The following is a 23732-nucleotide window of genomic DNA, read 5'->3' as shown; positions in this document are numbered from 1 at the left end:
GTCAGCAACATTTAGATGACCTGTTTTCTACTGTGATCTTGTCTGTTGAACCATGAATGAAATTGGAGGGAAAAAGCACCATGCTTGCCTCTCTTTCAACACTTCTTTCCTTTTTTCTTTCTTTTCTGATTTATCAAAATGCTTTCATACCTGTTCCTATTTCTTCTGTCACGATGATTAGATTCAATGTAGTTTGAGCAGGTATGACCTTAATTTCCATCAGAAATACTGATGTTAATAACTTTTTCATTTTGTTCAAGTACAAATTTCTTGCCCTGATATTTATGAAATGAGCACAGTATTCAATCTATTTATTTATTTTTTGTTCTTTTAAAAAAGAATTTAAAAAATTTATTATGTTCAATATTTTAAAAACTATCTAGAAAATAATCAGTAAAATCCTATCCATGTAACACACTGTCAGATGAATCAGCCATATTTAGGACACTAAATAAAATGAAACGTGAAAAAAAATTGCTGGTTATTTGGCAGAAAGAAAGCTTAGGCTATTAAGTTCAACAAAAACCTCTGGAAAAGCCACTGAGAAATCTACATTTAAAATTAACTCACCCCTGAGAAGTCTATTAATCTGTCACATAAAAACAATGTTGGAAAGTTGGTTTCTGTAATTTGGATATACTTTTCTAGTGTTTTAATGGATGAATTGCTAAATATATCTAAGAAATAGCTTGTGGTATTTTCAAAGAATATTTTACTTATTTGTAACATTTTAGGTTTAAAATAAAGAAAATATGTAACTAAACATTCCACTGTTTTTATAGATGTAAATTTATAAAATGGAGGAAGTGTTGTTATCATTGAGATCTGTAAAAAGAAAATAATTATAATTTAAAAATTACTGTTCATAAAATATTTGTGCCAGAAAATTCAAGGAATATTTCACTGCATCAAGGATTCAACTTTCATTATTTAATAGAATAAAGGGAATTATTTTTATGTATATCTTTGAATATTAAGATAATTGGAGAAGTTGGAACCTTACACACTACGAGTTTGAATGCAAAATGGTAAAATCGCTGTGGGTAACAATATGCAGGTTTGTCAAAAAATTAAAACTAGAGGTAGCATGTGATTCATCAATCTTACTATCATGTATTCATTCAGAAGAATTGACATTAGGATCTTAAAGAGATATTGCACCCCGGTTTTCATTACAGCCTAATACACAATGGCCAAAGATGTGAATATGATCTAAAGTCCTGCCAAGACATGAATGAATAGAAATAAAAATGAAATGTATTCAGTGGAGTACTATTCGGTCTTCAAATGAAGGGAATTCTGTCTTTTTTGACAACATAGATGAGACAGGAGGACGTTATGCTAAGTGAAATAAGCCAGTTACAGAAAGATAAATCTTATGTGACTCCACTCATATGAAATATTTACAACAGTCAAATTCATAGAATCAAAGAATGAAGTTATTTCCAGGGACAGGGAGAGAGGAAAATGAAGGAACTGCTAATTAATAAGCATAAAGTGTCAGTTAAACAAAGTGAGCAACTTCTAGAGATCTACTGTATAGCACTGTATAGCCAACAGTACTGTGTGGTTTGAATAGTTTAGAGGACAGGTCACATGGTGAGTGTCCTTCCCTTCAGGATCTGGCATCTAACTAACACACAATTCTCCATTTAAAAAGAGTAAACACTTAAAAAGTCACAAGAATGCGAATACAACATGCATATAACATGCCACAGTGGACAAAAGCAGCATGAGAAACTAGAAAGACAATGTAGAAAAAGTGCAGTTAAAATTTTGACTCTAAATGATATTCGTGTATGGTAATAGTGCCATTTTAAAAAATGCCTTTAACCAATCCAATTTGTAGAGTCTTTAGATTTTCCCACAAACTAGATGTCCTCTAGTTAAAATAATCCTTTAAATGTCAAATGAAGCAAATCTGCAATTAGTAGGAAATCAGAGAATTATATCTTTCTCATAAGTGATGGATAGAGAAATGGAAACATTTTCAAAAACAAGTAATAAGTTTTGCTAAGCATACTCACATAATTATGGGTTGACATATTTTAGAATTATTCTTTTGTAAAATTAATTACTTTTGATACATGAGCTTTACATTATTTGCTCAAATTATATTTTACTTCGTATGAACATTGTACACATACTACCATTTCTTTGAAAGTCACATATTATTTTAATACTGATTCCTTTAAAGCTAGAAATTTAGAAAGCACTGGTAAACTAATAGTAGATAACAAAATTTACCTTGTGATTATATTTGTGTCTACCCTTGCTAGGCTTTCTACTTAAAATGTCTATCATGTCATCTATTTACTGCAATGAATTCCAAAGAGACTTTTTAATTAGTAAGTCTGAATTTAAATAAGAATAAAGCCTAACAATGAACAGTCAAGTTAAAATGAATTTAATACTCCAGTCATTGTATTAGTTTTATAGAATATGTTTACATTGGAGAATATGTTTCAGAATGTGAGTCTGTAGTTCATTTTAGAAGGTGAGTTTCCACTTGAGAATGCCTGAATACCCCTCCCCACCAAAAGAAGAGCCTTTTTACTATTCACTCCCTTTTTCTCAGCACTCAGAATGGTGCCTGAGCATAGTAATCATTTGATAACTATTTGCTGGCTGGCTGAATAAAAATGGCATGAAAGAATATCTAGGATAATTTTTATTGTTGCATAAAACTCTTAACATCACTAAGACCATGTTTCCAGTTGATTTTGCCCTTTGAGATTTAGGAATAATTACAAGGAGAGAGGAAGTCTTATTTGCTTTTCAGAATCTTGGAAGAGTTTATTGATTTAATGTTGCTTGGCTAGACAGTGTACAATTATAATACAGGTTTTGTCCATCTGACACAAAAATTGGGATTCTGGGCTAACCATTCTTGGGATATTTAGAAACCCTATGATAATCATAATGGTATCTTTCTTGTCTTAATGGAAATGGCAATTACCTTCTAGGAAGCCAGAAGATGATACTTCTGGGTGACAATACTACTGCACAGAATTCCCTCTTAGCATGTGTATGTGTTTGAGCACTTGGATAGGAATTCCTCACATAAGTGACCTAAAGTGTCTGTCTCCAGCCAGGTTGATGTGAAGGCACCAAGGTAAGGGATAGGGCTGGAGGTGGAGTGGAATCCAAAAAGACCAAAATACAAAAATCCATAAAGTATCGGGCTAGGGTTGTGGCTCAGTGGTGGAACACTTGCCTAGCATGCGTGAAGCACAGGGTTCAATTCTCAGTACAACATTAAAAAATAAATAAATAAAATAAAGTCATTGTGCCCAGCTATATCTAAAAATATTTTTAAAAATTCCATAATGTATCAAGTCAGATGAAGTAAATACAGGCAATTTCTCTTCCTAAATACATTAATTCTGTGTCATCTTTTATTTCTTGGCCTCTTCCATTTCTTCTTAGTATCCCCATAGAAATGAAAACCACTTCCCGTAAATTGAAACTACTGTGACTTTTATCTGAGATGGTTTCTTGAATGGTTTTATGTCAGCCTGTATTCGCCAAAGAGTATCTTGATTCCAGAGACAAGATTGCTAATAAAATATGATAGGATTTTAAGACAAGGAAAGTTACAAGGAATCTGTATAAACATAGTAACCAAACTATTTAAATTTCTTTTAAAGTTATTAAAAGTTCCTCCAATTGGTACTTCTACTTAATTTTGTTAATTAAGGGAGAGATCGTTTGCCATACAAAATCCCATATGAGAAATTTTTATAGACTCGGTTTATTGGATTCTCTAATAACCCACAGAAACTTCCTTTGACAGATGTGGAGACCCTAGAGACTCAGTGATTTGCCTAAGGTCTGATAGTTGTTAAAAGGCATGTGCACTTGAATTTAAAGCCCAAATAATTCTTTGATCTGCATCGACAGACTTAAATCTGCACTTTGTAAGGGCGGGTGGAAATATTTTTCTCCATTTATAGAAGGCAGAGAGGTTGATTTCCTCTTAGTCCCTAATCTATTTACAGGCCTATGTTTCTGTATCCTTCCTATCACTTTGACATAGAGATAAATCCTATTAGGGATTAGGCCCAGTGGATACAATATAGACTTATCTCCAAGATTGTAAACCAAATAACCTCTGGATATGTGATAATGTTTCCTTCTGTTCTGGGAAATGGCTACTGCATTTTCACCCTTCCCCATAGGACTTAGGTAAGACTCAGATCTTGTTTACCTATGACAAGACCAGACCCAGACCCCCAGATTCCCATTCTTCTTTTCAAAAATGATTAAGTGAGTTGTTTTGCTCAAGCTTTGGTTCAGTTCACTTCTTTCCCCAGGATCCTGAAATTTAGCTCAGTCTTAGCCTGAGGTCCCACCTAATCCCTACTTAGAACACCCCTAGAAAATAAGGTTGGCTTCAGAGTAAAGCATTCTCTATTCAATTATGCACTTTCATCAACCTCCATATACCAGGTTCTTGTTTACATTTTGCATTAAAGAAAACCTTTTTTTGCCTATCTCTCTAGAGAGGCTTGCTGATCTTATGTTTAAAGTGTTCCCCCTATTGCAATAGTCCTTTTCCCTCTTGCAATAATCATTTTGAATAAAGTTTCTCCTTACTAAATCCAGATTTGGTTTTAATTTAATAAATGTAAAAACAAAGCTCTGGAATTTGCTCTGAGGTATTTCAGGAAACTCTCATGAGGTATATAGCTTTATGTCTCTTTAGAAGAGAAAATTAACCCTTCTTTCGCTTTGCTGTATAAAAGGTGAGATTTTTGTCCTCAGGATCTAGAAGGTCTTAGTGGTCCCTTCAGAATGGCAAAAATTTTACAGATGACTTTCTTCCTGAATTTAGGCCCTTGTCCTCCTCTTTCTTAGGGTATATATTTTAGGGAAATTTTAGTGGCATATTTTTTCTCTGCCCCTTTGAGGTGTGAATCTTCTCCCAGCTTCTTTATTCTTTCCAGCTTTACAAACCCAGTAATGTCTGTCTTAAAGACCTGGGAGACATTCCTATAAAATGTAATCATAGAGAAGAAAGAATCTTTACTTCCAGTCTCTGCAGGAGGGCAGGAGCCTAACTCTAAGGAGCACGAAACAATAAATGAAGATGGCTTAATCATATTGACCAACCTCCTCCTAACTTCTTTAGGCACTTTTCCACTAGCCCTTGCTTAAAACCTTTCTTGGCCTTGTGTATCAGGGAAGTTGAGTTCACTTTCTCTCCCCTATTGGTAGCTTTTGACTCTTGCTGAAATAGTCTTGAATAAAGTCTTCCTTGCCTAACTTGGTGCAATTTTTATTTGAAACGAGCATCATGATATCATGATCACTTTGGTACCAACTCATATCCTTGTAAATCTGTTAATGCTTACTCAATTAAAATTATTTTTTTCTCTATATTTTTAAAGAGAAAATTTTTTGCTGGCAGATCATTTTATTTCTGACTTTCATAACTAGCTTTTTGAAATCTGGAGTACTTTAGGTTGCTTCTTGTATCTTATAGCTTTTCTGGAAAAGTAGCCTTCTCTCCATGTTTGGCGTATTTAAAGCATATTTTTGGGTGGCTTCTCATTCCCAAGGGATGTCAGAACCTTTCTGTGTTCCTCTCTGCTGCTGCTAGGAAACTCAGGGACAGTGAAAATATTTCATTTTGTTTGGGTCTATACTCTAGATTTATTATGTTGCCTTTTAACATCATTAGAGGCAGTTTGGAAATTGCCTGTCTCCCACAATACTTATTCTTAACATCTCAGAAACTCTTTGCTCTAAAGTCTATTTTCTAATAACCACATTAGAAAACTGTAGTTCTCCTAGCTGCAGTTAATATCAAAGCATCTGTCTTCCTTATCTGGGCACACTTGAGTTTTGAATCTTTTCAAATTTATTTTCTCCTATATTTCTGACTATCTGCATTTTGAGTACATTTTAGCTTTAAAATTTGCAGATCGGGAGTGAGAGAGAGGCTTGTTTTCTCGTTTGCTTTATAACTCAGCGTTCTAGTTTTGCTAACTAAATTCAGGTTACTTCTGATTTGCATTTTGGTCACTCGTGGGAGGTGATAATACCAATGCACTGAAAACCAACACAGCAGAGTCCAGACTCCCGGGCTGGCTTTGATGTGTTGGTGCTAAGCCTCCTTCTGTTGTTCTTCCTTAGTGCACTGAAGACAAGGCTGTTGCATGAATGACCTTGTGAATAAGTTATAATGAAAACGGTTTGCTTCTGTGGTTTATGTAATAATCCTCTAAATCACAGGGGGAATGCATAGAAGACGAATATTTAGAATACAATCTGATCATAACAGACAATAAAATATGCTTAAAAGTTCTCACAATGCATCTGAGGTAATCTGAGGATGTTTCCCTTTCTCCTTCTTTAGCAAATATTTATTAACATTAACATATGCTAAGCACTACACTAAGGAAAAACACACAATAAAATAAGTCCTGAGAAATTTACAAATCAGTGAGCCAGAAAGTGGTAAAGTCTTTACTTACAATATAGCAAGTAAAGATTGATGAGGTATATACAGATCAGAGCTAATGATAGAGGAAACCCAGGTAAATGTATGTATCCTTGTTTTGCGGGGGCAGAAGAGGTAAATTTTGACATGAAAAGAGGGTCTTGAAAAAAAAAGAGATGTGTTCACCAGACAGACACAGTTAAGAGTGGAGAGGTTATTCAAGGTAGAAGGAACTGCATAGATAAATGCATGGAGGCATGATGAAGTATGTTAAAGAAAATATAGTCTAGCACCCTCTGTCTACCTGCTTACCCATCATCATCATGCAGGTGCTGGATACCATACTATGCGTGCTGGATCTAAAGTGAAGAGAGAATACCCAGGCCTCAGAGGGCTTTCAGTCTAGTTACAGACACTTAAAAGAAGTTGTAGTAGCATTGCAAAAAGTGTCCTAAGAGAGGTGATTGTGAGTTATGAAGGATTCTGTTGACTCCAACTGGGAATGTGAAGAAGGTTTGCACAGGGTGTGCCATAGGAGCTGAATATTGAAATAAAAATGAACGTTCACCAGGGTAGAGTACAGAATGATGTTGCAGGAAAGTCAGTCCCTGCCCTCTACCCTACCCCTCAGACAGCCTCTGCTGTTTATGTGCAATACTATACTTTCATTGCTCCACGTATTTGCCATCATTTGACATCAGTCAATTCTGTCCATTCTGGGCTTGGGGGTGGGCGTTCAGTGTTTTCTAATTGTAGTTTTAATTAGTATTTTCTTGAGGATGATTGATTTTAATGGAGTTTTTATGTGTTTACTTTTTCTTTGGTAAAACGTCTGTTCTTCCTTCTGTACCATACACTTCATCGTAGTGATTCTCAATCTTGGCTACACATTAAAACATCTTCACCCCCGCCCCCCACTATGATTCAGTTGTTGTAGTTTGTGGCTCTTGTCATTGATATAAATATTAAACAAAACAAAACAAAATAAAACAAAAAAACCTTTGGCAATGCTATATGCACCCAAATTTAGGCATCAGAATGCCTGCCAAAACACAGATTGCTGGAATCTACCCTCAGAATTACTGATGCAGTGAGGCTGAGTTAGAGCCTGAGGATTTGCATTTCTAAGATATTTTCACCTGGTATGATGCTGCAGGTCCTAGGGCCATCCTGAGTTATATTGCTTTTGACAAATTAAACTACCAACTTCTCAATAGACTTACCAAACTTCTTCAAACCTTTCCCTACATATTCTATTCTCTCTCTATAAAATGCCATCAAACCCGTGTTTTCCTTGCATAGCTTTTTCATTCTTCAAGAAACAGCTCAAATGTCAGAGCCTCTATTAAGGATGTTCGGATTCATTGGCCCTGTCATCTCACATCTCACTTCCCATGCTGTGTTGCATAATTCATGTGGTAATTGTGCCTATCATACTGTCTTGTTAATATGTTTATTAACAAGTGGTTGCAGCCACCCTCCCCTCTTTTTCCCAGTGAAAATTTATAGAACCAGAAATTCTATAACTATGCCTCCTTCTTTGAATCTTCAACATCTAACAATATTTGGTACATTAATGAGTTGCCATTATTTTGTTTAAAAAGGTTATTTAAAAACAAGTCATATTTGGTCATTGTTTAATGAATAAGTCTCTGGATGGCCAAAGAAGATGCAAGGCATGAAGGTTCTCACATGCTCAAACTGTTTAAAAAAAATTCACCATTTATTACTAAATTTATGGCCAAATCTATAAGCCAGAGAGCAAAATCTATAGCAAAAGTGAACATGAAAGCTACATATAACCACAAGTGATAGTTAGCATTATCTTAAAAGAAAACATAAGGAGACTTTAAATTCTTTTGAACTGAGTAACTTGGGAACTATAAAATCAAAGAAAAATTTAACAAGATGAAATCAAAGTATGAGTCCTCTGAGAATATTACAACTGTTTCCTCCTGAAAATTTCTTAACAAATAGTAAGTACTTTTTATATAAGTCTGAGTATTTTAGGGCATTTAAAGAGACAAAGTTCCAAATGAAGATTATATTGGTAGAAATATTGTAATGTTCCGTTGAAGGCTTCACTTGCAAAATGAGAAGATTATGAATTATGTGGTTTAAATGTTTCCCACAAAACTCATGTGTTGGTAACTTAATCCTTAAATTCATATGCTAATGATATGTGGATGTGGAGTTTTAAAAAGTAATTAGGATTAGATGATGTCAAGAGTGGGACCCTAAGATTGCATTAATGGCTCTTATATGAGAAAAGGAAGAGAAATTCAACCTAGCATGCTTGCTCTATCTCACCATGAGAGGTCCTCTGTCACATTATGATGCATAAAGAAGTCTCTCACCAGATGCTAAGCAAATGCCAATACCATACTTTTGGATTTGCTAGTATCCACAATTGTAAGTAAAAAAAAATCTCTTTCCTTTATAAATCACCCAATCTGTGACATTTTGTTATAGCAACATAAAATGAACTAAGACAATGATAACACATGCTACAATTTTCTTGCTAACTTTGTGCCCATGATTTGATCAAGCAGAGTCCATGGCTAACCTTATTTAATATTTATAAGAGCCTTATGAGGTGGCTACTCTATTCCATTTCACAAATGATAATACCAATCTGAAGGAAGTTAAATGATTTGTTCAAGGTCAGTATTCAATTGTATTTCTAATACAAGAAGCCAGTTGAATTTCAATTTCAGATAAAAAATATTTTTTTTGTGTGTGAAAGGATGTCTCATGCAATATATGAAACATGATTACATAAGGAAATTATTCAATGTTTACCTGAAATGCACATCTAACTGAACATCCTGTATTTTTATTTGCTACCTCTAGAAACCTCATTTCTATCTCACTCCAGAAACATTTGCATCAGACCCACAGATTGTATTGCATTCTAATTCTCTCACATATGGGTACTTCCTGATTTATTTACTTGAATTTGTGGGATGAACTTGAAACTTTTGCACAGCAAGGCCCTTCATGTTCATGTCTGGCTTCTGCCTTATTGGTCTCCATTTCAGAAGACCAGCAAATGCAAAGGCTCTGAGGTGGAATGGTGTGAATTTGGAGGTCACATAGCTGATGTGAGGTAAATGGTTTAGAACCAGGAGCTAAATCAGAGAGATAACAGGGTCCTGGTCATCCAGGACTTTGTAGATTACTGTGGGGACCTGTTTCTATTCTGATGAGATAAACAGTTATAGAAGAGTGTTAAGCAGAATGACATGGCCTGGCTTTAGGTTTTACAGGACCATACTGACAACTCTAGAAATGAATCCACAGAGCAATAAGGGCAAAAATAGAGAATTATTGCAAAATAGCTCAATTGGCACTTTTCTTGATAGTGAAGTTCTTATTTCAGGTTTCAGGCTGTTTGACTCTGGGTGACAACTTTCTACTTGGAACTGAGAGGAGGGGTATCATTCTCCCAACTTTAATGAGGAATCTGGTGTGGCTTGTCTGTCTCCATGGGTCCTGCAAGTACCCTTCACCAGCTGCACCTTATGGGTGTTGCATCTTTGGAGATGGCAGGGGCAGCCCTGTTAGCTGAGAGCAACATCCTCTCAGCAAAGATTTTAACAAGGCATCTTCAAGAGGAAAGCAGATGGGGAGCAGGTAGGAGAAGCATTGAATAACATGTGTTCTTAAACAGAGCAGAGACGCTTCCTGGAATCTACAGAAATAACCAGGAGAGATTCCAAGGGAAGGAAAACAAGGTACTACATGAAGAGGTTAATATGAAGCCTGTACCTTTATTTCTACTATGACCTAATTTGTACTATGTTTGGAGTGGAATGGCAACATGCGATTAGCAAAATTAAATGAAGTAAAAGAGGAAAAATAAATCAAAAATATATAAAAGGATCCAAATATTGACACAACAAGCAAAGACTTAGCACATTTTTAACTCAATGCTTACTTTGATACAGGTCTTTTAGATATGACTTCATTTAATTTTCACTAAAACAATAGTCAAAAATAATTATTGTCAATCCCCTTTTATAAATTAAAACATTGAGGCCACAAGGACACAGGTTAAGTACCCTGCATCTAGACACGGGGATTTGGACTTGCTTCTGTCAGACTACAGACAGAACTCTTTTGTATGAGTCAAGTTGTCTACCTTCCAAGGGAAAATGCCCTAATGAGCTGGGCAGAGCTCTTTAGCTGAAATGAAAATGATTGAAATTACAGGAGTTGCAAGTGTTAAATCATGATGTGGAGCCCTTATTACAGAGGGCTCTGAAGAGCCGGGATTCCAGGGTAAGAAACCAGTGGCAGAGATGTCTTCCTATCACAACCTGTACCTAACATCAAAGGCTTAGCCATATCCTATTTCTGTTGTGGAGTGTCTGGCTGGAAAAGACCTGGTGGTCATGGCCCTGACCCAAGTCTCAGCATCAAGGCACCCAGGCCAGGCCATTTGTAGGGGACACATGCACTATGGTTGTTCATACTATCCCTAACTCCATCCAAATTATGAAATGGCTTTCTGTAAGCCCTCAATATTTGTTGTAAGGAGGACAGAGAGATAGCATATGATGTACTGACAGAGTTTAAGTTGTTGGATGTGGTGCTGAAATATATGCCCCAAATCAAAGATTCAGTAACCAGTTTCTGGCTTCCTTGTGATTTATACATCTAATGAATTTGTGTAGTACTACTTTGGGGAACATGTCCCACAAGCTCTTGTTTATTCTCTAGCTAGCATTCAGTCTAAATGATAAAAAAATAAATTGAAGCACAGTTGATAAGGGGGACATGCAGGTGAAGGTTTTCGTTAGAAAAGGAACAAAAGGTTTCAAAAAGATAGAGACATTTTCAGTTTCGATCATAAAGAAAGCGAATATTGATCAGAATGCTTTATGCATTCCAGTTTTTCAATGGTTCACCAGAATGTTTACTTTGAGTTCTCTTCAACTGCAGGAATTAGATTTGTGGTCCAGATCTTCCCCAATGTGCATAGAAATTCAATAGCTAGTAAACTCAGGTGACTTACTGCTTAGTTGAATGCTTTGTTAAATCCTGAAAGATGCATTACAATATAGTACTCAGTTTGCATACCTAAGTATTATACAATCCAGCAAGGTTATTCTACTGTGGATTCTTACTAGATTTGCCTGATTTGATTAGGTATAGTAATCAAAAGCAAAAGTCATTACAAGTACAATTCAAAATAACTCAACTTCTCCTAATTTATTTAAATATTTCGCTTGTCTGTAGTTTCCTTTGTGAATTGATGTTTTAGTTTTAAACTTCAGCCTGATCAAAGTACAGACTCCTGGGCGGTTTCCCTAGATGATCTATATCATTTTTTAAAGCAAGCACTCAAGGCATTGGATCTAAGTTGACCAAGAATTTAGCTTAGGAAATCCCAAGATTAGCCTCTGCAAAGCTCCATAACATACCTGGCAGCTCTGTGGTGTTCTAGAGTGTTACTCTAGGTTACTCTGTAGTAGCCTTTTCTTGCACAGCTGAGGAGGGTTCATTGGTCATTTTGAATTAGCAGGGTCCTAAGCACTTACTATTATTATACTATTATTACATATTATTATACTATACATTATATACTATTATTATATATAATATATTATTATACTATATATAATTATATATTATTATTATACTATTATTATAATATCTTTGTTATGACATGGACCACTTTTATTTTGGACTATGTTATTTTAAACAAAGAGAAACACAAATTTGGTAGAAATGAGTAAAGATAATAGAAAAGCTTGTGAAGTTGCTAGTAGTTTTACTTTATTTCTTTTTTTTTTTTGGTACTGGGGATTGAACTCTGGAGTGCTTTGCCAATAACCTACATCCCCATCCCTTTTTATTTTTTATTTTGAGATGGTATCTCACTAAGTTGCTTAAGCTTCACTAAACTACTAAGACAGGCCTTGAACTACTACTGATCCTCCTGCCTTAGCCTGCAGACTCTCTGGGATTACATTCATGCAACACAGCACCTGGACAGGAGTTTTATTTTAAAAATATTTCTTTATTTGCCTATCTACTTACCTACCTATTTGCCTATCATATAAAATATCCAATGCATTTTGAATTTCATATATATCTTCCATAAAATGATCTGAGTGCAACAAAGGTTAAATTCTTTCCTTGATATTAATTAACACTTGCTGTTTCTTTAATTTGGTATCATTTGAGGTAAAGTTCCAATCCCACTTCTATCAGGAAGTCCTTATTGACCATGCCAGCTACGTGTGATTTCTCACCTGTAAGCCATATCTCCCCTGTTGCCCTTACTCCCACTGCCCCATTTATACTATCTTGTATTTTGGTCTGTGACCTTTATCTTCAGTGAGTTCATCCTTTTTGAGGGAAAAACATGATTTTCCTTCTTTATTCCCAAAGAACAAGTCTCAGTGCCATTCATCAATCATCCATTGATAAAGATTAGCTAATAGATTTATTGAGAAATAGGAACATAGTAGTGATTTGACACTGTATGCCTAGTGTATCAATATACATATTTTAATTTTAAGTAAATTTGAATATTGATTTCTATGCACTAATAAAATATATGGATTTAGATCATGACAGAATCATAGTCTTTTAGCCTTGACTAGTTTTGTATAAACTATCAATTCTGCGTCTATTTTTTATAGATGAGGAAAATCAGTTCATTTCTCTATAAGACACTAAACTACTTGACACAAAAGAAAGCCTTTTCTCAAACATTGCATTCCACCCTTAAAGCAATAATTTGTAATCATTTTAGTTATCTTTGCCTTCTTTTACTTCTCCTTCTTTCTCTTCCTGTCCTCCTCCTTCCCCCTCTTCTCCTCCTCTCCCTCTCCCTACTCTTCCTCCTCCCCCTCCTTCTCCTGCTCCTCCTCTCCTTCTCCTGACTCCTCCTTCTCACTCAATTCACATGCAGTAGGTTCCCAAAATGTTCACTGAAGAGATTGCTTCATGGAAATAATTTCTCTAGGTGGTTAGGACTAGATGTTGTCTGCATAAGCTGTGTTGTGTCCTGTTTCACAAGGGAGACCATCACTTTAAGTCATTCTCTCAGCTCATTTTGCTGGATCTGCTTTGATTCTGTGCCTGTAGTAGTTTCTCTCGGGATGGCATTCTTGAGCCATTTGCCTTGAGCCGCCACCAGGGCGTGTGGATGCCAGCTCTCCTTTCTGCCTCCTAGTGAATATTGTACTGCATTGTTGCTCTTCAAATCTATATTGCCGTCTTTCAGGAGAGAAAAGATTTGTGCTTTTTATTTCCCTTTTTGGGAATGCAACAGAGAAGTAACTAGCTTTGGGCTATGATTTGAAAGAATGAACAGGAAGCACAGGGTAAACAATAAATAATCTGTGTGAATGGCTATGCTATTTGCCAGAATGAGGAAGACTAGGAAAAAAAATAAGATAGTGGGGGGTTGGGGGACCCCAATTCTTCTTCTTCCTCTGCTTCTTTTTCTGGCCATATTGTTTCAATATTTTACTGGAAATCTATGTGGGGACAGGCAGTAGTAATAATGATGTAGATTTAGGAATCCTTGTCTTATAGATAATATGGAAAGCTCTGCTATTTTGTTCTGAGCTATTCCAGTATTTAAAGTGAAAATATGAAGGGAACATTTCTAGCATAAGAAACTGAAAATGAGAGACTGGTAATTATGAAAATTTCTCAGAAGACAGAAGAGGCTAGCTATGTAAAATCCTGCTGATAAGTAAATTAAAATAAAACCAGAGAGATATCCATTGGGAATGACAACATAAAGTCCTCCTGGAAGACGAGCCACAATGGAATGCTGAACCAGAAGTTGGATTAAAATGAGTTGAAGAAGTCCTGTTGTAGAATTAAAGCTGAGGAGTTTCTTTGTCCTTCATTCTAGTGCTTAATGAACATATTCCTGAAATTAGTCTAATTCAAAAAATGGTACTTAAGTCCCTCAAATTGAAGCAGAATTTTGTAGAAATAGAAGTGGGTTGTTCAAAGCTCATATTTGAGAAGTTTAAAGTTGCCATGAAATTTAGGTAGAACTGGAATGTTCGAAGTCAGTATAGAATTCTGTAAAATTAGGCTGTATTTACAACTGTGAATGAGTTTATTACCATCCCAGAACAATAGCGAGAGATATCTTACAAAATTACGTAAGTAACATAGGTAGTAAAACAAATTGGAAGCTGTAGTACCTAGGATAATCTAAGTTTTATATCATCAATCAACAGGTATTTGAAATACACACACACACTCACACACACACAGTTGCCCATGTACTGTTTTATTAGTCAGGTCCTTTGAGATAGTATATTTAATTTCATGGTTGATAAAATATGAGAAATAACAGCCTAATCAGCACATATTTACCAAGTCCCTTGTGTATTTATGCAGGAAACGGTGATTAGAAATGAGCAGTATAGTGATTAGAACATTGAGAGGAAAAAAATATAAAAAGTCAAGTCATATCTAAATTCCCAGATCATAATGACAGATTACCAAGCAGCACAGACACTGGAAATGATGAGCTCAACACACACTCAGGGGTCATCTTAGTAAAAAGACTATACAGAGGCCTGTTGACTACACAACTAGTATAGACAATTGTCATTTATGAGTGACACTATTAAAGGAGGAGCCATGTGTCTTCAGTAAATAGTCTTTTGTCACCAGCATATTATGTCCATGTACAGTTAATTTCTAATTGTACAAATGCAAGATTGCTTTCATAATTGAGCATTTGGGAATAAAAGTATTTCAGACATTTCATTTGGAACTTTAGAAATAAGCAAATATGTAATATTTATATTATTCATTTTTTACACCCTCATATTTGAAGTCGAGCACTTATTATGCACAAGGCACTATACTGATGTTCCCTTGAATATATGCATATAAGAAGAAATGAGCCCCCAATGGTTTAGTTCTCAATTTAGAATGAATGTGTTGCTAACATGCTGGTGCTGTTACCCAGTGGATGTGTTCACCAAACAATTAGTTCCTACCAGCTCATGACCCCCATCTTCATCGAAGTCCTCCTCTATCCCATCAGTCATCTCTTCTCCATCCGCATCTTGCCCTCCTTCAGCAGGCTCCTCTGTAGAGTGATCTGCATTCTCTGACACACATTCATCTTGGATCAGCTCTATAGTCTCTTCCAACTGCTTCTTCTGAGCTTCTAGGGGGAAAAAAGCAAATGACTACTACCTTGACTTGCTCAGGAGTCATTTGGATAAACCATGAAAAACCATGAATGGGTAAACTCTGTATGTTTTAAGGCATGTTAGAAGGTAAGGTAATATTATATTTTCAGTTGAATTTGTTAGATCATGTAAATTGTGTACACATGTCTATGGGGGTTTGCATGTTAGCATATTCATTATTTAATGGAATTAGCAAAAATTAGGGAATCTAAATGGTAGTAGTATATAAATAAAGATTTATATAAAAACATGGATCTTTCTTACTCCTTTATTTTATAGGCAGTCCTTTTTAAGAGTAATATTCTCTCTGAAAGGAAAGCATCAAAAATAAAGGGCAAAAATCATGTATAAGATAGAAATTGTTCACTCAACAAAGGAGAACAGAACAATCTTGTTGGTAAGTTCAAACCTAAGGGAGTCTTATTGATAAATTCAAACCTAAGGGGAAAAGTGGGGAAAAAAGAGCCTTACTGGGAACAAAAGTCAAAAAATAATTATGTTTTCTTTACCTGACATATTTATGTGAACAATTTCTCTGAAATTTTAAAGCCTAAATGATGTTGGCAGATGTGATTAACTGCAGTGGTTAAGAGCATAAATCCTGGTGTCAGACAACTGGGTTCCAAGTCCAGCGTCACCATTTAATGGGTTTGTGATGCTGTGCACAGGGGAAATGATACACCCTTCTTGAGCTTCAGTTTTTTCTTTCCTACGATTAGGATGAATGCTTCTCAGACTTTCAGGGTTTGTAGCAGTAAATCAAACTGTTAGTATAGTGAATTGCCAATAATAAGTGCTCGACAAGTGAAGCCACACACTTCATTTACAGGATCCCCTCTAATTGCCAGGATCTGTGCACTGCATTTACAGAAGCCCACCTGACGGAAATCATGCTGATGGTGCAGCAATTATTTCCCCTGGTGGTTGGTTTTCATTTCCTCTAAAAGTATCAGGATGCACTGAATATTGAAGAAATGAGATCATCTCATGCTTCTCCTTCTCTAACTTATTCCCACGTATTTACAACTATCTTAAAAGTTGGGTGTTTCTATTCATTTTGATTATTGTTATTTTACCAAAATATCATTCCATCATTTGATTTGAATTTTAAAATGTTATATTTTGAGCTTATTTGTTGATGTTTTATGGCAATAAAGATAATTTATAGAGTCAAAAGAGTCTGGGCTCTTCATTCCTCATTTTTTTTCATGATGCAAATTAGAAGAAAAATAAGCATTGAATATATAATTTTTGACTCAGCATAAAACTTCAGATATGAGTAATATGTGAGTCAACAAATGCTGATAAAAATATGTATAAATTAGCAAATATTGCTCCTGTAAGTTGTTTAAGTTAGTGATAATAATTATTTCTCTAAATAAATGTGTATCTATGCATTTTTATATTTTACTGCTTCAAATAATATAGTTTGTTGAAACTAAGACGGTAGGATGGGGTATTCCCTGGCCCTACTATCAGAGGACAGGATTTCATTGCTAGTTCAGTTACCAGTGGAACTATGGACTTTGGATTTGAGACTATATTTTGGCCTCTTGATCAGGTGATTAAGCACATTAAGTCACTCTTTTCTCATCTATACAAAAGTATTTATAAAAATATCTACCTCTGGGATTTGCTGTGAGAATGAACAAAGCTTATATTTTGGAAATAGTTTGCAAACTATTCAGGACTGAATAAATGTGTACTATTATTACATACAAAAAGGAGACAGTGTGTTCTTCATTGTGAATGTGTTGAAGTCTCAACAATAGTAACAATGGTGAGCACAGAACAAAAGGCCTGGTCACATCAGGGAGTGAGAGCAGGAAAACTTGTGGAGATGAAGCTTTGTTTCAGAAGAGGAAAAGAGCTGGTGGATTTAACAAAGGTTAAAAATAATTACAAGGGTCATCCTTGTAAAATAATTGTTATAGTTTGGATATGAGGTGTCCCCTGAAAAGCTTATGTGTTAATACAGGAACATTCAGAGATAAAATGATTAGTTTATGAGAGCTGTAATTTCATTAATGGATTAATCCATTTTATGGATTAATTTGAATGAACTCCTAGGTGGACTACTGTAGGCAGGTAGGGTGTGGTTAGAGGAGATAGGTAACTGGGGGTGTGGCCACAGACAATATCTTGTCCTTGCCTTCTCACTCTGCTACCGTGGCTGCCACGAACTGAGAAGCTTTTGTTACCCACATCCTTCCGCCATGATTTGCTGCCTCACATCAGGCCCAAAGCAATGGAGTCAGCCAACTTGGACGGAACCTCTGAAATAATAAGCCTCAACTAAACTTTTCCTCCTTTAAGATGCTCTCGTTGGATAGTTTTGGTCACAGTGAGAAAAATCTGACTAACAATGAACAAAACCTGGGTTTTTTTTATTTTCTCTTAAAGGTATTTATTTCATATACATAGACACAAATTATATATTCACGGATGTTTTCCTACCAGTTTATTAGCTTCATATTTTTCCTTATAACAACATGACTAATATAGCAAGTAAGTAAATTCTGCTTTGAAGCCTATACTTTTTATCTTCATGTATGTGTACAAGTGTACTAATGGAAATAAGTACAGTAACGTAAATTCTTCCCTTTTCTTTGAAGTCTATGTAACTTTTAGTACAAGATTCCTAGGAAGTCTATAAAGTGGCTATTGCAAAATCTAACCAAGATTTTTTTTTCCAAATCTAGAAAATTATCATCCAAATTGAGTTGGAAAATAGTGAGTTAAAAAAAAATTGGTTAATCTAAAAAAGATAACCCAGGTATCTAGATTAAAAGGAAGGGAAATTAGGAAAGAGATACAGAGATACAAAACCTCCTTAATATAACTCCTGTTGAAAATTGTAGGTGTTATTCATTTCCCTTCCATGTGTCATTTGCTGTCTATGATTCCCGACCTTAGGCTAATCTACCCACACACCTATGACCAGCATCCACTGATGATGGACTGACTACCTTGAACACTAAGAAGGTCTGAATTTTATGACATTAATCTCACCTCCTGCTCTACTCTGTTACCTCTACTATTGCTGATCTTATGGACTAAAAAAAGGATTTGGCTACTCTGGGTTTGACTCTCCACTCTTTCTTCTAGCAGTGCTTTTTGTGCTCATCATTTGGTCTTCTTTATAGTTTAGATCACTGTGTTGCTGTTAAAAATGTCCCAGCTATCAAGACCTCGTGTTAGTACTTCACAAAAGACAGAGGGATGGAGGTTTGGGATTGGACAACTGTAATTCTATGTGGTAAAAAGTGTTCTGAATTTTATAATTTTCCTAAAGCCAAACTTTTTCGACATAGGCCACGGTATTTATCATTTCCTTATGATACCTAAGTGTTTTGTTGAAGATTGACATTTATTAGAAAGTCCTTTGGTCTGGCATACCCAATCCGCCTCTAATGATTTCAGAAATATTTATTTTTAATGTTGAAAAATAATATTTCTTTTTTTTCTCTAGTAAAATCTCTGGCCAAGAAAGCATAGCAGATTTTCAAAGAACCCATCTAAGACCAGACTTTGAAGAGGCATAGTCCTCATTTGGCTTCATCTATCAATTTGTTTCAGTTATCTTCGAAATCCAAGCTGACTTCTCTGTCTTCCTAGCTGAATATAATTCCTGCTTCTTTGATCAACCAAAGCCCCAATCAAATGCTGTCTTATAGGATGTTGTTGTTTCACCATTTTCTTATTAGAGTTTAAACTCCCTGAAAATTTGAAAATTTGACCTATTTCCTTACAGGGTCATAGCCACACTCAAAGGGGACAATACAGATGCCCATCTTTTGCAAACAGACAAGAGCAATACAGTTTAGTTATGCAGAAATATTTTGATGTGCTCTGTACCCCTCCCTGAATACTTTACACATAGAAGAAATAACAAAAGGTATTAGAAAGAATTCAGGAAAAGTGTCCATACTTCTGCTAATAAATGGTCCTATTAACTGCAGTTTTCTTCTATAAAAGCTGAACATAAAAATCACCTTTATTTTTGAAGAGTTGTTATGCTTTGGAATGAGGGAAAAGATGTGAATGTGCTTTTAAACTGTAAAGGCCAAGCAAATATATTAATAAAAGGCTCAAAATAGTTATTGTGTTGAATCTATGTTGATATAGACAAATTATTCACATCAAAATTACTCATCTGTACTGATCTTTAAGGATACATTACAAAGATAATTTTGGTTTTGACATGACCTCTTGATGTCTATGTTTAGACAATCATAAAGTATTAAATTGCTCTCTGTTTTTTGTATTCACATACAACACACATATAATTCTTTTGATAGTATAATTTAAAGGCAGTGGTATGTTAATACTTTCAAATGCAAAAAATCTTGTAAGTTATTCTTTTCATTTATTCATTAACTTGAAAGCTAAATGCTTAGAAGACATTATCTGGGTTGAGGGGAAAGAAGTTTTAATTATAATCGTAATTGTTTCTGGTAATTATTTTGTAAGAGTTTAACAGAAATATAATCAGCCTGCACTTTGGTAAATGTAGTCAACATAGACTGTCATCACCTCACTGGGAAATGTTGTAATCACTAAACAATGATGGATTCCATGAATAAAATCACACATGAAAGCACATGTTGGTTTGTAGTTTAACAAGAAATTTTGATCAAATAATTATTTTGCTGAAATCGAAACAAAGCAGCTTATTCTATTTTTAATGAATATCTAATTTTATTTCTATTTGAAATGAGTAATATTGCTTATTCATTTTATACTGTATAACATTGTTTTTATCTGCATAATTCTACTTTGTATTATGTGAATGTGTGACTATAAGTGTGCTTGTGTTTGTGTGTGTATGTGCATTTGTATTTGCTACCAGAGCTTCTCTGGGGCAGAAATATTTTTATTTGTCTTTGTATCCCTGGTGGCTCCTAGATTTATGCACAAATTAAACATTTGCTGAATTTATTCATGAATTGTGTTAAATCAAATAATGAAAATAAATGTTGAAAATTTTTCCATAAAGTCAAAATAACAATTAAATTTGGCATCATGCTAGCAAAAGTATGAACCCAAAGAGAAGTTGAGAGAAAACCTGCCAGACATATTCTATAGGAAAATCCCATGAAGTAAGAGTGAAATGTGAGGTCTTGAGATTTTCCTATACGAACAATATTCATGATTATATTGACAAGTCTTCAAGAGAAAAATTAAATGTGAAGTGTTCAAGTGCTTTCGGGAGAAGGGCTGCTTTTGAATGGTGGTATCTTTTGGGGTCTCCACTGGCTGCTTTAAGTCAAAGTGATGGATGCCATAGCATTTGTTTTGTGAGTGGAGATGAGAGTTTGCATTAGATTTATTTATAAAAAGTGGATTAGAATCTAAAAATCTGGCAGTTTATGCCTAATACATAACTCTAATACTATATAAATTATAAATTACACAGAAAAAGAGGATTATAATGACTGCAAGTTAGTGAATGCCTATAAAGTGCTACTTTATTGGCATCAACTTTAGTCCGTGCAACACACTACAGTGTAACCTTATTTATCATTTTATATACAGGGAAACTGAGGCATAATTAAGTTCAGAAGGTGCCTATGGTCACACAGTAATAGGTGCAAGAGTTGGAATTTTACCTTAAGAATTACTGATTCTATTGTCTGGGCTATTTTCTAATATATCTCTGGAAAAAAATGCCTTATTTGACACACCAGGAGAATGCTTTGAATTTCTTCAATAACCAGACAATCTTTAAGTTCAAGGATGAAGAAGTCTGTTTAGTTAGGGGCACAGGTTTTGGCTAAACAATGACTATCGAAGGAAAAAAAAGAGCAAATGACAGGTATTTCTGTTTAAGGGGAAAATGCCTAAGGCTTTAAAAAGTCATGAAAGGAAAGAATTTGATATTAAATTTTAATCCTCATATTCAAATATTATTCTGCACATCTCATTTCTACTTCAAAAGCTATATATGATTCAAAAAACAAGTTAGAATTGTTGGGATTTATGTTCAAAGCATTTTTATTAAATTGAGTTTGCTGCATAGCTATTATCATTAATATAACTCTGAAAATTGGTTGAGTTGGCAATTAAGTTTTTTGACATTCTGGCTTAATTGCTAGATAATTACTAGCTGAATTGTACTTAGCAGATGGTTGGAAATAATGTTGATATAAAAACAGTCCTATTATTTATTGCAGCCAAGCTAGTATCCTGGAATCACTGTTTTTGAATATCAGTATAAACTGTATTTTAAAAATAATTTGTTACAGCACCTGCATATAATATGAATTGAGTTCAATGATTCTAATAAGTTCCATTTAGAAATATGCATTTTATTATGGATGGTGTTACTTTGGATGGTGTTACTAACAACCACATAAATAAATTTTAGAAAAAATACATAAGAGGAATGCTTTTAGATTAAAACATCAGTTACATAAGTACATGCTTTGAGCATATAGCCTCAAAGTTGTTCACATGAAATGTTCCGGGTTGTTGAGGTGTCCACAAATTCAATACAAAATAATTTAAAAAATTACTAAGATGCTGTGTTTATTTAAATCTTGCCATTTTGAGAGAGAGATTATTTTCCTATTTTATACATTTCATAAAGTCTTTTCCAAATTTCAGGCAGCCGGTACACTGAAGTGAGTCTCTAGTGGGATGTGAACCTAGCTCTGTTTCCCTCTTGTCTGGAGCCTTTGATGTTTTAGTAATGTAAATCTACTTGCCATAAGGAAGATGAATTGGAGAGGAAACAAACTAGAATTGGAGAGACCAGCTAAAAAGGCAATGCTTAGGGGAATGAAAATGTCCTAACTGATTTGTGGTGATGGCTGCACCACTCAGTAAAATTACTGTCATTGAATTATTCTCTTGAAATGAGTAAATTTTATTCTATGTGAAATATGACTCAATAAAGCTATTAAAAATAATGTGAGTCTAACAGACCATGTGAGAGAAGAGAAGCATTTATATACTGGCAGTAGCCTTGGAATAGAGAGAAGGGGTAGAGTAAAAAGATATCCCAGGTAAGATTTGGAAACACAAGCTACAGCTGGAATAGATGGTGGTGCTGAGGATGGCAACTTGATTGATAGAATTTATGTAACAGCAAATCTGACAGAGACAGGACGCAGACCGAAGAGTATATTTAAATGGGAAAGTGAAGAGAAAGAGTTCAATTTCAAAGAGTGTAATTGAGTTAGTACCAAAATGACTTTCATGTTCCTCTCTACTTGATTAAACTTTAGACAGGTTTCTTGCTGGTCACAGGCTTTCTCAGAAAATATTTACTTTAGAACACTTGAAATTTTAAGTTCTTTTTCTGTCCATTTGAGGTGTGTATCTTTTAACAACCCACAAACATTTTCATTAAGTTCAAGGAGCCATCTTTTTGACACACAATCATCAAGAAAAAGAGGGCCTCATTCTCTCTTTGTTAAGAGCCAATTAGCAAACACAATTTCCCTATCACATGGAATACCCCCATCCCACTCCCTTTTTGTCCTCCAATAATTTTCCATGAGCTCTTCTAACACTAGAAAGTCCCCCTGTCTTTTATGGGTGGCATTCTAGCTCTTTTTTTTTTTTTTTGCAAGTCTTCAATAAAATCTTCCTGGCTGTTTTCATTAAGTGTCCTGAGCAAAATTGCTTTCACAAATGAAGGATAGGTACAAGAAGCTCTCCAGTAAGCCCTTGGATAAATTTTGATCCTGTTGCTGAAGATGACTCCATTTTTTTTTCTCCCTTAAACTTAGCTTCTTTAAAAATATATGATTTTTGTAGTTAAATATGTCTATTAGGATTGTTATGGAAAATAGCAGTCTGCTTTTCCTATCTGATCACCATACAAGCTCCTTAAAGACTTTTTACTCACTTGGCTGATGCTTTTAAAATAGGCCCTCACGGATTAGCAAGGATGGTGGAATGTGATAGACATCATTATCCAAAGTACATGTATGAAGACAAATTGGTGTCAACATACTTTATATACAACCAGAAATATGAAAAATTGTGCTGTATACGTGTAATAAGAATTGTAATGCATTCCGCTGTAATTTATTTAAAAAATCAATAAAAAATAAAATAAAATAGGCCCTCACATTGCT

The 23732-nt window shown here is 34.8% G+C and overlaps 1 protein-coding gene across 16 annotated transcripts in view; it reads right to left on the bottom strand.

The window, feature by feature from the left end:
• Ralyl (RALY RNA binding protein like) overlaps window positions 1-23732 on the bottom strand; it is a 650608-nt gene that overhangs the window by 24253 nt on the left and 602623 nt on the right. For 12 of the 16 annotated variants that reach the window (XM_048782745.1, XM_048782744.1, XM_048782747.1 and 9 more), the window contains one exon: window positions 15445-15617. The exons of 2 other annotated variants lie outside the window; for them this stretch is intronic. In XM_048782745.1, the coding sequence (XP_048638702.1) occupies window positions 15445-15617 (173 nt within the window). The remainder of the gene's footprint in view (window positions 1-15444; window positions 15618-23732) is intronic. 2 more of the 16 variants (XM_048782743.1, XM_048782750.1) reach the window with 1 other exon arrangement.

The sequence above is a fragment of the Marmota marmota genome, unplaced genomic scaffold, assembly GCF_001458135.2.
Source record: "Marmota marmota marmota unplaced genomic scaffold, marMar, whole genome shotgun sequence".
NCBI classification, from domain to species: Eukaryota; Metazoa; Chordata; class Mammalia; order Rodentia; family Sciuridae; genus Marmota; species Marmota marmota.
Note: the sequence above shows the minus strand (reverse complement) of the source record. Positions and strands in the feature narration are given on the sequence as shown.